This window comes from Elephantulus edwardii, unplaced genomic scaffold (assembly GCF_000299155.1).
Source record: "Elephantulus edwardii isolate Elephantulus edwardi_28Jun2011 unplaced genomic scaffold, EleEdw1.0 scaffold00257, whole genome shotgun sequence".
In the NCBI taxonomy this organism is placed as follows: Eukaryota; Metazoa; Chordata; class Mammalia; order Macroscelidea; family Macroscelididae; genus Elephantulus; species Elephantulus edwardii.
This window is the reverse complement of record NW_006400007.1, coordinates 344,875-360,220: the sequence shown is the minus strand read 5'-3', so window position 1 is coordinate 360,220 and position 15,346 is coordinate 344,875. Positions and strand designations below refer to the sequence as shown.

The 15,346-nt window shown below is 40.7% G+C and overlaps 1 protein-coding gene across 1 annotated transcript in view; it reads right to left on the bottom strand.

Annotated features, from left to right (window-relative positions):
• Positions 1–3,214: 3,214 nt before the first annotated feature.
• PPM1E (protein phosphatase, Mg2+/Mn2+ dependent, 1E) overlaps positions 3,215–15,346 on the bottom strand; it is a 210,841-nt gene continuing 198,709 nt past the window's right edge. The window contains exons 4-7 of the mRNA XM_006899430.1: positions 13,878–14,066; positions 10,947–11,090; positions 10,612–10,705; positions 3,215–4,260 (exon numbers count right to left, since the gene is read on the bottom strand). Coding sequence (XP_006899492.1) covers positions 3,215–4,260; positions 10,612–10,705; positions 10,947–11,090; positions 13,878–14,066 — 1,473 coding nt within the window. The remainder of the gene's footprint in view (positions 4,261–10,611; positions 10,706–10,946; positions 11,091–13,877; positions 14,067–15,346) is intronic.

The following is a 15,346-nucleotide window of genomic DNA, read 5'->3' as shown; positions in this document are numbered from 1 at the left end:
TCATCTGTAACTGAGTATTATCATTTTCATCTGCCCATTGCATGTTGCACTTCTCACTGGCACAGTGTTCCCACAGTGGAGTGTTGTAGTCATGAAAATGCAGTGTTGACACTTGACCGCTGTAAATATGGTCAGAATTAGACTCGGCGTTGACATTGACATGGTTAACATTATCCCTGGCAAAGTCATTACTCTCAAGGATCCTCCTAGCAAAGTGAAATGCAACAGGAACTTTATAGTCTTACTAATTCAAGGATAATAGATGGCACTTCTAGGTAAAGAAAAGATATATACATAAGTTTCCACCCATCCTCTTTTGTACAAACCTAATGGGACTGACAGCCCTAGCATTTGGTGCTAGAAGGTTGCGTAACCTCTGGTATTCGTCGAAAGTACACATCTAGAAAGTGAACAAAGAAAACCTTTAAATCAGGCACTGACTCCCTTTGAAACTCACAGTGAATGTACAAGGAGTTTATAATGACTTCAGCTGGTGACTGGAAGTCTTTCCCTAACCAGTACTAAGCTTTCTTTTTATATGTTTTACTATTTTCTAGTCTAACAAAACTTGTTTAGCAGGCAAACATAATTGATGCAGATCATGTTAAGTTGAAAAAGGGTAATACTGCAGCTCTTTAAGGAATGAGTTTCGAACTTTCACCATCACTAACTTACACAAATAAGTACAAAACACATAATTCACAGACTATACCTCAGCATTAACAGTTAATATATATTATATAGAGACTTTTATATCTAATATTTTTACAGTCACCAGATACACCATCATTAAATACAAATTACAGAAAAGTGTAGATACCATTAGAGGGGTACTTATTGCTTACGTCAGCAAGCAGCAGATAAGGGCACAGGAGTTTGAACTGAAGGGAACTAATTCCTATCACCAGTGGCATTAAGATAGAAGACTGCATTTCACAAAGCACTGCTGCTCATCTAGTTTAGAGAGTTAAGAGCAGCATATGTCAGATCAAGAACCACTACTTTAATACGTATTATAGAATTGTAAAGGACTTACCTTACAAATGGTACCTAACTACTCTATAAATATGTATGCTGTGAACAAATGAAGAGTTGCTATTTTTTACAATATTGGTTTATAACTTGACCACACTGGCACTACTTTGATTTATTTTCTAGAGGGCTAATGGTATGAGATAATGGAGTTAACACTGCCTACGTCATCAGAGCTACAAAAACCATACCCTGAAAGATGTGGTCTGTGTTCATCCCAGTTTCATCCAACCATTTTTCCCCCCATTGAAAAAGTCCGTCACTAAACTTTCCTCTTCTTTCACCTTGCCCATCCTGATCATAAATTATCACCAATAGACAACTAGAGAAATAGAGACATGGATCTTAGTCAAGTGCTTCGGACTAGAATGTGCACCAATATTCTGTTGCCTCTTTGTTCTTTTCTGATAATTTGACTTGAAACTGACACCGCACCTGATGGGTTGGTAACAAGATCTAGGCTTCAGAGAATGACAGATGTGCATGAGGTCCAGGTATCGGGCAGAGCATCAGAAAGATGGAAAGATTCTAGTTCTGTAATTGGAGCCACATTCACTCCTTTTCAGCTATGTCACAGACTTGAGAAGAAATGACTTTACAGTCAGGAGAAAACAAAATACTGAAAATCTCTACTTACACCCAAATTTTTAAAAATAAAATCTGTAAGTTAACAATCTGATAATTGTTAACACAAAGCTGTTTTTATTTTCTTGCTAATACTACCACTGTGTCATGTATGATTTTAACATCTAGGAATTTTAGTCCTCTGTCATGAGTAAAGGGAACATAGAACATTGATAGTACTCTGTAAAACATGATTAAGCTGTGGGCATGTTCAGCAAGAGCATTTAGTACATCTTCAAGTTTGAGTGACTCTGGTCGCCACTGGTTTGCCCAGACTTAACTGGGGGAAATGAACAGGTCACCTGAAGACGTTCAGGATTATCATGACAAATCATAGGCTCCTTCCCTGCAAGAATCTGATTACTAGTTTATTTGCTGGCTTTAATGTAAGATACACTTTGGGCCAAAACCTGTAGGATTAATAGTAAAAAGCTAACAATTTAAAAATACTAAATACAAATAAATTTCAAAATGAAAAGGACATGTCCTCTCTGCACTCTTAAACTGCAGGTGACAAAACTTCAGCCCTTTCTCCATTTAGAACTAAGCAGAACCTGCATGTCCACCATCTGCGTGGCCCTGGGTGTGTGGCCCTGGGCGTGTGGCCAGCTCGCTCCATGCAGCACCTTTAGCCTCTCTCGTACCTATTACCTCACTTGCTTGGAGGGAGAGGTGGGGCAGCAGCAGAAACAATAGAAATACTACTTGATTTCCTTTTTGAAGTGGCAGTTTGATTCTAGTGTGTTTGTACCTGACATCATCTCCAGTAAGCCACTTTGGGTATTTTTCCTGAGATGAAGGTACAGTGAAAAATACGAAAACCAGTTGGCAGCAGTCGCCTACAAGGACAAATAATGAAAGTTCCATCCAAAGCACCAAAACAGGTTATGTAATGTCCAGATAACTACAGCCCTAGGAAATGATTGATTGTAATTAAAGTTTTTTTCATAATTTGACTTATGTTACGGGGGCAGGGGTATTATGAAAACTTTTAAGTATTATACCACCCCACAAAGTCAGATGATGACATTTTTCACTAGTTTTCTGCTTTCATTGTAACCTCTTAAAACCTGTATGACTTTGAGTGTTCCCCTTCCCTTAAAAAAGCAGAAGAGGAACCACCTTCACTGCCCCCAGGCTCACGGGGGACCTTTCCTAATTAAGCTTAATTGTGCATTAAGTTGTCCATGGATACGTTAGGCACATCAGACCAGACTGAAACTGTTGACATTTCAACACTTTATCCTGACTAAAATAATCTAACTCCCAACCTTCCACTAGTGACGTGAAGGGATTTGCTGCCGGGAAAGGTTGTATGTAGGCTGGAGACACATCACAGGGATTTGTTATATCATTTTGGTGGTAAAATTGCCAATACTTTCTTAGGTTGAAAACACTGTACTTTGAGGTTCCTAGAGGTCTATTTACATGTAAGAATTGAGCCATCCATGGATTCATAATGAAGAACATAATGGTTCCAAAATATCTACCTTGTTTCTACTTTGATGGTGGTATTTTTATTGGGGAGAGCTAGCTAGCCTACTTTAAAGAAAAGGTATTATATTTTATAGCTCCAGGGAAGATCTGAGTGTGGGACATCAATCCTCTTTTTGAGCATCATCATGTTTTCACTGTATCCTTTCCAACTATTTTTCCTCCATTGCAGAGAACTTCTTAAGATACTATTTCTCTTCCCACTTCGGATAAGTGAAGACAGGCAAGTGCCTGTTTTGTGGGCAGAGAGAAATGAATAAAACCTTGCATTAAACCTGAATCCGTGCCGCCTCTTTGAGTAGTGGTGGTGTAAATGAGACAATCTAGAAACTCTCTTTCCCAGAAATTTGAACTGTTTGTTTTCCAATCTAGAACACACAGGAGACGGGCTCTCCATTCTGTGTATCTGCTGCCCTGTTGAACCCAAATTAAAAGCAGCAGGAAGTGCTCCAGTACCACTCCATTCAGGCAATGATGTGTGAACTGCTATATTTCCCATCATTAGCTCATTAATAAGATCTACTTTCTTTGGTGCCTTTGGACCAAATATCTCAACTGGTGGCAAAAAGTGGGCACTGTGAGGTTTGCTTGCTTCTATCTGTGTGAGATCTAGGTAGTCTGGGTCTTCCAGCACGTTGATTTGGGACCCTGGGCTCAGACTAGTTCTATCAGTGAATGAATCCACACGCCCTTCATAGCCTAGATCGGCTGGTGCTGAGCACTGGTGCTGAGGCCAAGGGCGTTTGCACTCTCCATGCGTCTCCTTATCATCCCCACCATCTTCTTGCCCTCCTTGAAAAGAGTTCTCTGTCCAATCTGATTCCTCACTAACATTTACAGCTTTGTTCATGTCCCTCAGGAATACCACAATTACAGTGATGTTATCACTCGACCCAGCATCACGAGCTGATGCCACTAATTTATGGGCGACCATGCTGCTGTCTCCATTGTTCTCCTTCAGGTGGTCAGACACAACTTTCACTGCCTCATCTGGGTTCACGGTGTCATAGAAGCCATCACAGGCCAGAATGAGGTAGTCTTCAGTCCCATCCAAAACAGTAGAGGCAGAGTCTGCATCCCCACAGATATATGGCTTATGTTCAGCATCTCCTGTAGAATTAGAACAGAGGATACCACAGGTTACGCATTTGGCTTACCTCGCTTGCTTGTTCACGGCCAGCGTCATGACTAATCTATGAAAGTCTAAGGAAAGGATTTCTAAACTAGCTTTCCACCCAGTATTTGAAGTCCCTGTTAATCAGATGCTCTTAGGCCTCACTCTGAGTTAAATAATTACCAATCACTGGGCTGAATCTGAATCTTGCTGCTTCCTCTAGCTTTTTTTTTTTTCCAGGTTAAGGATCAACAACAACAATGTTAAATCTAAATTTGTTGCTATACTCAAAAATTCAGGCCTAGATTGGAAAACGCTGTTGATTTAGTAGACCTGTGTTGGGTTTTTGTTTTTTTACTGATGATTGGTTTGAAAGCAAATCCACATTGTAAAAATGAAACTCTGGGGAGCTCTGGTGGCCTAGTGGCAAGGAGCTGCAACTACAATCCCAGAGGTGCACGGTTCGAATCCACCAGATGCTCTCCTGGGGAAGGAGGGGCAATCTCCTCCTGTACCAGTCAGATCTGATTTGACGGTATACTCACACAAAATTTAAAAAAAAAAATAAAAATTAAAAAAAATATGAAGCTCTGGTACCCCCTTCATGAAACTGTTAATTTTTTTCCTGTCCTTGTTTAGACTCAACAAATACTTGAAATCAGTACACTCATGTGATGGACTTTTTGAAAATCATGAATGTTAACTCCCTCAAGCCAGGATAATCCTTGTGGCTGACGTGAGGCCTCACATGAGGGAACTTGAATGCAGGCTTCTGGGTCCCAGGGTGGCTCCTTTTTGCTTGCTAATGCTGCTTCACTTGTAACTTCTAAATGACAGAACAAAAAAGATATATGGCCAGGGCCATTTTCTCTTTTAATGGGTTACCATTTTCTTTTGCTTTTGTTCATGTGTCTTTGACCACTCCACTGTCTTCTCTTGATTGCCATTATTTGTTGTACCACTTCCAATTAACTGAGAACCCTCACTGGACTTTTCTTTCTCTTTCTTGCTTAGCTCACCCACTCTGAATGATATTTGATCTAGGCTTTGAAGAAGATGTCAGCTATGTGAGGCGGAAAAGAGTCCTCAATTGAGGGAACAACATAAGCAAAGAAAAGGCTCCAGCAGGTTAAGAGAATGCCGTGGCGAGAGTGCCGGGTGCTTGGAGTGGAAAGGAGCTGGAACCTAGGTTCCAGTTCAGTTCAGCAACGTGACATTCTGCAGTGCATTTTGGAACTTTTCAGATCTGTATTGTTTTCCTGTAGGTGGTAAGAGAGAGGCTAGCAAAAGTATCCTTAGCCTGTTGAGTAACCAGATAACTAATGACCTCAACAAAGGAATACTCATTTCTTTACATAAAGTGTACTTCACCCATTAAATTCTGTTATCATAATGGTTTCCACCCTTACCCTCCCCCTTTGGGACATTAATACACATTTTACTAGTTATTCTCCTATTTTTACAATAATGGTCTTATGCAGTATTTATCCTTATGACACTAAGTTCATTCAGCATATATGCTCTTTACGGCATAATATTTAGCATAAAATTCTACAGGAAAGATCCAACAGAGACTTTAATGGGGACTTGAAAGGATGGTGTAATAATAGCCATGGATCAATGGCAATTGATTTTATGGGATACACAATATATGAATGATTGTACGAAAGGCAATGTAAATGACAGAGTGTATGGAACACAATGTATATGAATAAAGCACAATGTAAATTAATTGCATGAAAACAAAAATGTATACTTCAGTTACCATAATTCACTGGTAAATGGGAATTCTTTTAAATCAAAAGCACAGAGTGCTTTATCATTTGTAATAGATAGATGGCATATGGCTATTAAGGGAACTGGCACAGATAACAGATTTCCTAGGTCCAGATCCCAGCTCTTTCACTTGCTACCTACATTCAGCCTTCATCAATTATCACCCTTTCCATTGAAATAAAATTGAACTTTTTGACAGAGAAGATAAATGGAGACAAAACAGACTTTACGTTGTTTCTGATTATCTGTTGCAGTTTCTTTCCTGCCCTACTAGGGTTTCTGTCCCAACATTTTGCAACTTGTTTAATTGAGGAGCTCTGTGGATAGCTCTACTAGGACTAAAAGGGGCCACGTTCCTGTGCAACACACTGACCTGATCCCAGAACAGCACAGAGCTGTTTAATGTAATTACCTGGGTGGTTATATCTGTCAGGTAAGAAGCTAATCTTTTGATCCTACAGATTTCTCGGCTTCTCTCCTTCCATTCTCAGACTTAAAGCCCTTTTCTCCCATGTCTAAGTTTTTCACTATTTGTGACAGCAGCATGGTTTGGAAACCATCAACCCCACATCTGTACTATGATGCTTCCCAGTAGCCTGTCAGAGCTAATGAAAATACCCAATCACAGGATTCTGTGTCCTAGCCAGTCCATTTACCCCTGCTCCTACTCTACCTGACTGTATCACCATCATCATCATCATCATCATTTTCTGAATTCCATTTCTAAAAATAAATGTGATCTGAGTCATACTGTTCCCAAAAATCTTGTTTCAGTGCTTCAATTAAGAGGCTACGGCAACTGTTGGTTTGGAACAGAACATACAAAGATTTGCACAGAGAAAACGCTGCCAAAATTCTGGCTTTTCACCTGCTTTGCTGTTGGGTGTCAAATTCATGACATTTCGCCCCCAAATTTGGTAGGAGGGCATGCATATCCATTTCATGATAGAAATGGTAACATCCTTTTGTCTTCAACCTCCTCTCTCCATATGCTAGGAAACATTATTCCTCTGTCAATTTTGGATCATAAATCAGGAGGATTCATGGGAAAAAATAATTGAAAAGCTTTTCCTTTTTCAAGCTTTAAGTGTCTTGTACTTCCTAAATCGAATTACACTGCTTGGGAGTCCTTTTCTTGTCCCTGTTTAGCCCCGATTCATTCTGTGGGGTTTCCCAGTCTTACCCACAGTCCTTTGTTCCCTCATTCAATTAAATTCCTAGGACTTGGTAAGATAGCCTCATTTCTTTATGAAAATAAAGTTTATTGAATTACCTCAGCTTTTCCCCTCCTCCACTTCCCCCCCCCCCCCGTCAGTAGAGTCTCCTCTACAGCTACCGTTTTCTCAAGAGAGGGCACTGTCCTTGTGTCTGTCCTTCCCATGGCTGGGCTGTGCTGTTGCTGTGTTCACTGAGCACTGGCTGCTCTGCTCCCTCTTCACTTCCTTCCCTACTTGCCCTCATGTCTTCTGCTCAGATCTCAGATCTCATCCTAAAAATAAAAGCAACTATTTCCCTAATCAGCTTTGCCCTCTAAACTGCTTCCACACCACCAGACTGCTTGAGAAACCAATTCTGTATAAAATATTTTAAGTCTCTACTGTCCATTCTTCCTCACTTGTTTTTGTTTTCTATCTACTAATCTGAAGCATTTCTCTTAAATGTCACCAGTTATTTGCTAATTTCCAAATCTCGTGTCATTTTTCAGCCCCCTGTGGCCTGGTGACTCCTGACAAGCTTCCCTTATAAAGCTCCCTTGTATGTCTGATCATTGGCCCCTCCTCTTAATAACAGTAAGCACCAGTAACCATCTTGTGCTAAGACTATGCCAAGCACAGCTGTAAGTGTGCTGCATGTGTTACGCATTCAATACGAGTCTCCAGGAGCTAGGTACTGCTATTGTTCCTACTTTACAAAGGCACAAATAGACACAGAGAAGTGCAGTGCATTTTCAAGACCCACAGCTTGTGAAGTGGCAGAAGGTAGAATACACACCCAGGAACTCTGGCTCCTCTCTCTCTCTTTCTACCTTACGTAATGAATCTTATCTGTGGCCTCTCCTCACATTACATATTCTCCCTGGGTTGTAGCATCCATGTCTGTGGTAAAAAGCTGCACTGCAATCCCGAAGGCACACAGTTCGAATTCATCAGCTGTTTTGCAGGAGAAGAATGGGTGATCTCTTTCCATGTGATTAACTGCTTCGAAAAACCCGCAGGAGGGTCAGCTATGGGTTGGTTCATACTCAGTGGTAAACAACAATAACGTGTGTAGAGATACATAGATAGATCACTTTACAGCTTATTACTACCATTGCCAAAATAGGATGAGTTCTCAGACCCCTATATCCAACCCAGAACTTCTTGCTAAGCTCTAGATCTGTATTTCCAACTGCATATAAATGCGTTCATCCAAGACATCCCACAGGTACCTAGAATAAACAGTGTGTCCAAACTGAATTCCCTCTCTGCCCTCCTCTCCAGCCCCTAAACTATTACTATTTTATTATAAATGCCTTTTGTCATCGACACTGTCACACAAAAACCTGGAAGGTAGTGTTCCCTCGCATAGCCTGTCAACTTATATCAGCAATTCTTACCCTTTTCACTCCCAGCCTCTTAAATGATCTCCTAATTGGACTCTTTCTGTTCTAGACCTGCTTCCAGTGATGTAGTAGTGATGACGGCACATAAATCATTATTAAGCTTAAATTTAACTAAACAGTGCCCTAAACAACTTGTGATTAGATGCCGGTGAGCCAGCCTCCGACTCGTGGCGGCCATGCATGTTACAGGATAGAAATGTTCAAGGGAGTGTTCTTTCTGTTATCTTTACTGAAGCCGTTTTCCAGGCCTTTCATCTGCACCACTTAGTCCTGAATATAAGCCCTTTTGCAATCTGATGCCAATACTGCTCTAGCTGTCTGTGCCAGTTGGCATCTCTAAATCATTCCATGCCCTTTCAAACCTCCATGTATCTGCACACCCATCTTCTGGAACCTCCTTCCCAAAACACTACCCTTCACATCAACTAATGTCATTTTGTCTAGGAAGTCCCTGTGTTCCTGCGGAGATTACCACTTGCTCAAGGACATTCTCCCCCAGCTTTAGTTTTTCCTTGTCTGTGCTGTATTTTTAGAAGAAAAGGCAAGTGCCATCTAGTAAGCTGGGTCTTTAACTGGTGCTAAAACTATTCCTTAACACTTTGATGGAGACTGCCAGGTAAGGTCAAGTGGAAGAAGATTCTGGTATTATGAAAAACAATTTTATATAGGGATGTGCTTTAGAAGTAAAGTTCCCTTTTTGGCCCTATTCCAGAGTATCTTAATAACTCCCTCAGTCTAAGGTTAAGTCAGCTCTCAATTTTCCAGGAGGTATTTGTAGAATCTCTTGGCTTTCTATTCTCTTTGAGCCTTCTGCTGCTTTTATTTGGGCCACTTCACAGCTTGCCAGCACCTTCCCAAACGGTGAGAGGAACCTGGATTAGTGCTGAAACCAAATCAATCCTTTAAGTTTCTGTTAATGTGAGAGGCAGAGAATAAGTTCTGCAATATATAGGCCTGATGCCCATACAGACACACATACTGATTTACTCAAGTGAAACCAAGCCATGAAGTCTAAAATAATGAACCCAGAGCCCAAAGTGAGAAAAACAACAGAACAGTATTGTACAGCTTGATTTCATAGACCAGTCAATTCATAAGTTTTAAAATTCCACTGACTTTCCCTTTCTTTTGAAGGATTTAGGTCCCTGGGAGACAAGATCTTTGTTACTCCAGGGTTCTCTGGCAAATTACTATGTTGTTACTGGGTACTGCTGAGTTAATGTCGACTCATCACAACTCCATGTGACAGAGCTGAACCACTTCTAGAGTTTTCTAGGTTGTAATCTTTCTGGAATCAGCTCACCAGGTCATTTTCCCAGAGGTCCACTGGGTGGGCTCAAACTGCTAACCTTTCAGTTAGCCACTAAGCATTTAACCATTAATGCACCAGGGTTCCATAATTACTGTATTACTCTAAAATGCACAATCTTTTCTCTAGTAATTTATTCCCTACTACTTATGACATCTTGAAATTAATTTCAAAAGTTTTAAGACGTAAGGAAGGTAAAATAGGAAAGACTCTTTCATTCTATTGGAAATGGTGTTTTTAAGCTAACCATGACCCAAATAGAATAAAATAAAGATTATCTTGGCTTAAGATTTATTTCCAAAGATCAAAGGCTTCTCTCTCACTAGTTAGAGACCCTAGTTGATGCCACTGGTATCTGGTTAGAAAGACCAGCAGTTTAAGTCCACGCAGAGGGGCCTTGGAAGAAAGGCCTGGTGACCTACTTCCCAAGACTCTGTCTTTAAAAACCCATAAAGCACAACAGTTCTCTCACATGGAATTGACCTGATGGTTAACTGGTAATAATTACCAAATAGCTAATGTTCTCTAATTGTTACTGTAAAAACTAAGTAATCTGATACTATGAATGTTCATCTTAGGTTCTCTTGTTGTATCAGGGTTAATATAATGAGCTAAGAAGAGAGCAGTTTGGAGAAACAAAAATTAATTTGTTTTTCCTACCAATAGCTCTGGAGACCGATAGACTTCCATTCACCCTCCAGGCACCAAACCAGACTACACAACCTCCAAGGGCCTCAATTCGCTGCTTTTCATCCTAAACAGCAATGCAATAAAAAGAAGCAAATAACTGGAATCAGGATTTATTCATCTGCTTTACAGTAAATAGTAGGTATAATCTCAACATCTTCCCAGAAAGGTTCTCTCTATTTTCCCTCTGGAAGGTGGGGATAGTTGCTGAGATAATAGCAATAATTTTAATAATTGAGTGAATCCTAACTCATCATAACAGAACTGTTTGAATGGCATGGACCCCCAGAAGGACAGGCCATACTTACTTCTCTGTCTGGTTTGTGTGGCTTCATCAGTTCAACAGCTTGGCCCTTTCTCACAAGCATAACCTGGGAATCACCCACCCAGGCCACATGTAGCATGTTGCCTCTTATAAAAGTCACCACGCCTGTGGTCCCACATCTTAAGCTCTGAAAAGAATTTAGATAAAATTATGAGTCAGTGAAGATAAACATCAAATTTTCTTTTAAAAGCAATCTGTGGTTAATAGAAACTCCTCAAATGGGACCTGGACTACCGAGAATGCAATTTGACAAGCATCTAGTCATCTAGTTTTCAATGTATTTTCAGACACATGAATCCAACTGACCTTTAAGGAATGTTATGCAGGGAGGTTTATCTTATTTTACATATAGATGAGTATGGCAGGCTATATGAATAGCTCCTGAATGAACTGAGGTTCTTTTTCTTCTTCGCTCAATGCTAAATAGACCAAGCTATGTCCTGTTCTGGTCTCTGTTTTGTCACTGACCTACTGTGTGGCTGGGGGCAGCGAATCTCCTGGCTTTACAATGCAATATACTAAAAAAAAAAAAAAAAGCATCTGACAGATACAAGAAAAAAATACACTGGTGTCCTGGATAATAAGAGCCACGAGATAACACCCATTCCCTGTAGTGCTTTGATATAACATTTTTTTTAAAAAAAGTTCTCTCCAATATTTTTAGCGGCCTTTGCTTTTTTGAACATTGCATAAAGGACTAACAGCCTGGAATTTCAGTGCAATAGCTCAGTACCACAGTACTTAAAAGTTCTTGATACTACTAAAATGACATCTCCATTTGACATGAGTCACCACCAAATGATCATGACTTTCTGTTACCAAGGACCTGGCCTAAATTAGAACCAGTGCGTCAAGGGTGGTAAAAGGCCCCTAGTGAGAAAAACAACTTCTCATTTTCCCTATATGGGGAAAGTTTGTTATAAATCCTCACCCACCAATAAAATGTCTTCCCACACAGAACATTCAAAAACTCAGCCCCCTGGAATCCATGATAAAGACACGTCGGTGCATATGCCCCAGAGAGAACAGGAGGCAGGGCTGCTGCACCACAGGAATAGCTACTTGCTTCCCAGCAGTTGGCAGCACATGGAAACACAAGAAGGAGCGAAGTAACTGCTGAGACGAGCTCAGCTCATTTCAGATCACAGAGAACTACTGGCAGAACTTAAGAGACACCAGACTCATAGACAAAGCAAATGAACATGGTTGGGGCGGGGGGGTGGGGGAGCCATAATTTTGAGGACACGGGAAAACCAGTAGGGCAGAGGATAAGGGTGATAGTAACTCTTAAGTTTTCATGCTGGTGATTGCAGATCACGTGCCTGTGGTCTGGCCATTCATAAGGATGAGAGCATGCAGAACACCGATCCACAAGAGACTCCGGGAGTACAGGAACTGCATTTTGCTTTCTCGTCCCACCTCTGTATGTGGATTCTAGTAGGTACTGGTTTTGGATTTATATATTAATCCTACCTTTAGGATCCAAAAGAGTGAAATATATAGACATTTCCCTTGCTCATTTCCCCCAATTTCTTCATCATTAATTCCAAAGCCCACTGTGGCATATGGATGGCATTAAATACTTTGTTCTCTAATTCCATTTCAGGGATAGTTCATTTTTAAGTAATAGAGCAAGAATCTTCTATTCTCTCAGTTCATTCACTGCTGAATTGTTGATTCCCACTCACAAGTGACCATAAGGTTTCTGAGGTTTCTTGCAGGAAAATGCTGCCTAATCATCCTCCTCAGAGTGGCTGGTAGATTCGAACCACTGACCTTTCCAATATGTTATGTGCTGTGCCACCAGGACTCCTTTCTTCCCCACCCCCCATGTATAGTAAGATCTATAATTATTTTTAAAATTGGAAAATGTTTTTCTATTAGTCCCTCGTTAAAAATACAATTACTTGGAAAAGTAGAGGGCCAGCAAAGAAGAGGAAGCCCCTCGATGAGATGGGCTAGACCAGTGTCTCCCACGGTGTAAGCCAGCAGAGACGGAGGGTGGTGCAGGCCGGGCAGGGTTTCCTGCTCTTGTACATTCGGGTCACTATTAGTTGGATTGGACAATACTGTAGATAATTACATACCAAGAGTAATTAATGAAATGATAATCTTTCTTTTATGTCTTAATATAGAGTCTCTATCACTCTTTTAGGGTAAGAAATTGAACTCTGATTAACTTTAACAGGAGAACAAAGAAGCTCTGACTTTTCTTCCTGTTACAAAGAAAAGCAGTTCAAGGATCATGTAAAGATTCATCCTCTCCAATCAAATTTTCCTTCAAGATGTACAGCGCAACACTTCCCATGCATCAGAACCAGAAGTAGAAGAGTAATCCTAGCTTCTCTTCTTTGGCCATTGTTTTAATTCTATATCCAGATTTTATGAGCAAGAGTCAATTCAGCAAGATGGTCCTGGTATAAACTTGACAGACAGTGGTGAATATGAGAGATAAAACTGACCTGCCAATTCCAGCAAAGAACCCTCTAGGAAACTATGTAGCTTGAGAGTTTATATCCAGTATCTCATTGTGCCTTACCAAAACACTTGTTCCTGAGAAGGGAATTAGACTAATAAACATCGACTCCAGCACTCTGAAGTAATAATGACATCATGCTTGGAAAAGCAGAGGGTCAGCGAAGGAGAGAAAGCCCCTCACTGTGATGCATTAGAACACTGGGCTCAGGCACAGCACTGACTTTGGGGACAGTGCAGGATCGGGGCAGGTTTATTCCCATTTACATGGTGCTTCCTATGATCTGGAATTGACTCTGCAGCATCTAACAACAATACTGCAGGCTGGAAGAGAACTTGAGGAAAATCTGCCCATAGAGAGAAGCTCCTGAATATAGCTCATTAGTCATAGGCCAGGGTGAACTAGGCTAGTGCACGCATTTATGAGAAAACGGCATACCTCCCGGGCTGCTTTCTGTACAAACCGCTCATCAGTGACCCGGAAAGCCCGGCATAAGGCCTCAGCGGGATCATGGGGGAACATCTCCTGGCGGACTAAATTAACATGGAGGTGAATGGAGGCATAGATAGCAGCATCCACGCCACCGTGACCATCAAACACTGCAAAGTAGGCTTGTTCTTCCTGGTCCTGTCAATAGAAACACAGCAGTTAATGGTGTTTGGTTGAGCGTGACTCCAGTGAGCCCATCCTCTGGAAACAATGCATTTGCCACCGAGGAGACGACTAATGGTTCCTTTTTCTAACATGCCTGACCAGCTGCAGAAATACCTGCAATATTTGGGCATCTGTGTTTATATACAACAATACTGGAACACATCATGCCCAATTAGCTCAAGCAGAAGTGCCCTCTCTCTGTGAAAGTTGTTGTGCCCTGAAAACCATCCACAAGCATTTGCTTTAAAATTGCTCTTACAAGTGGTGGAGAAGGGGAAGAAAAAAATAGAAGGAATTGAGCAACACTGTTCTGCACTGAGTGCTTTTTTTTCCAAACTCAAGTACTTTAATAATATATTAGAACCTAGAAATAATAAGTAATTTGCCTTCCAGCACAAAGCCAATTATGCTCAGGTTGTTTAAAATATATGGAGATATGAAAGCATATACACACTTCACAATTATAATACCTTCTTTATAAACCATTCATGATCACATTGAATTCTCACCATAAATAGCACAAAGCCTAGCTAAGCTAAACCAAAGCTGAATAACCACATCATATATCCCAAATGCCCTTTGTCTCACCCCATGATCCAAGATTTATTAGCCTCACACTTCCTCTGCCCATTTGCTGCCTGATGCTTAAAAGCAGCTGTTAGAGGAGGGTCTCCCTAGCCTGGGCTTTGTCGTGACAGAAGAATCCTAATCATAAAGTTACATTCAAACTATAAGGATGTTTGCTGCTTCATCATCAACTCCAGGGTTTAAATATCTGAGCTACCTCACTGAGAAGATATGTGACTCACTGTTTCCTCACCGGCCCGGCCTCCTGTCAGGAAACAGTATATGATCACTTTATTTGCAAGTCTTTACTGTCTTTTTTTTTTTTTTAATCTGGGCTCTAATTGCTCTGGGGGAGTCCAGACCCTGAATCTCAAGTAGATCATACTATTGTTTTGTGCGTATTTCTCTTGGGAATGAAGTACGACCTCAGGAGATTAGGACTACTAAAACAATAGGTAGATCTATACTTTGAAACAAAGTTCCTTTAAAAGATAATTATACACGTATCAAATATTTATGCCCATTGTAATGAAAAATCAAAATAAAATTAAATCTAAACCTAATAAAAGGAGCCCTGATGGTGTAATGGTTAAGTACCTGACTGTTCACCAAAAAGTCGACAACTGGAACCCACCCAAAATCTCCACAGGAGAAAGGTGAACTTGGTCACATGGGGCCATAGGAAT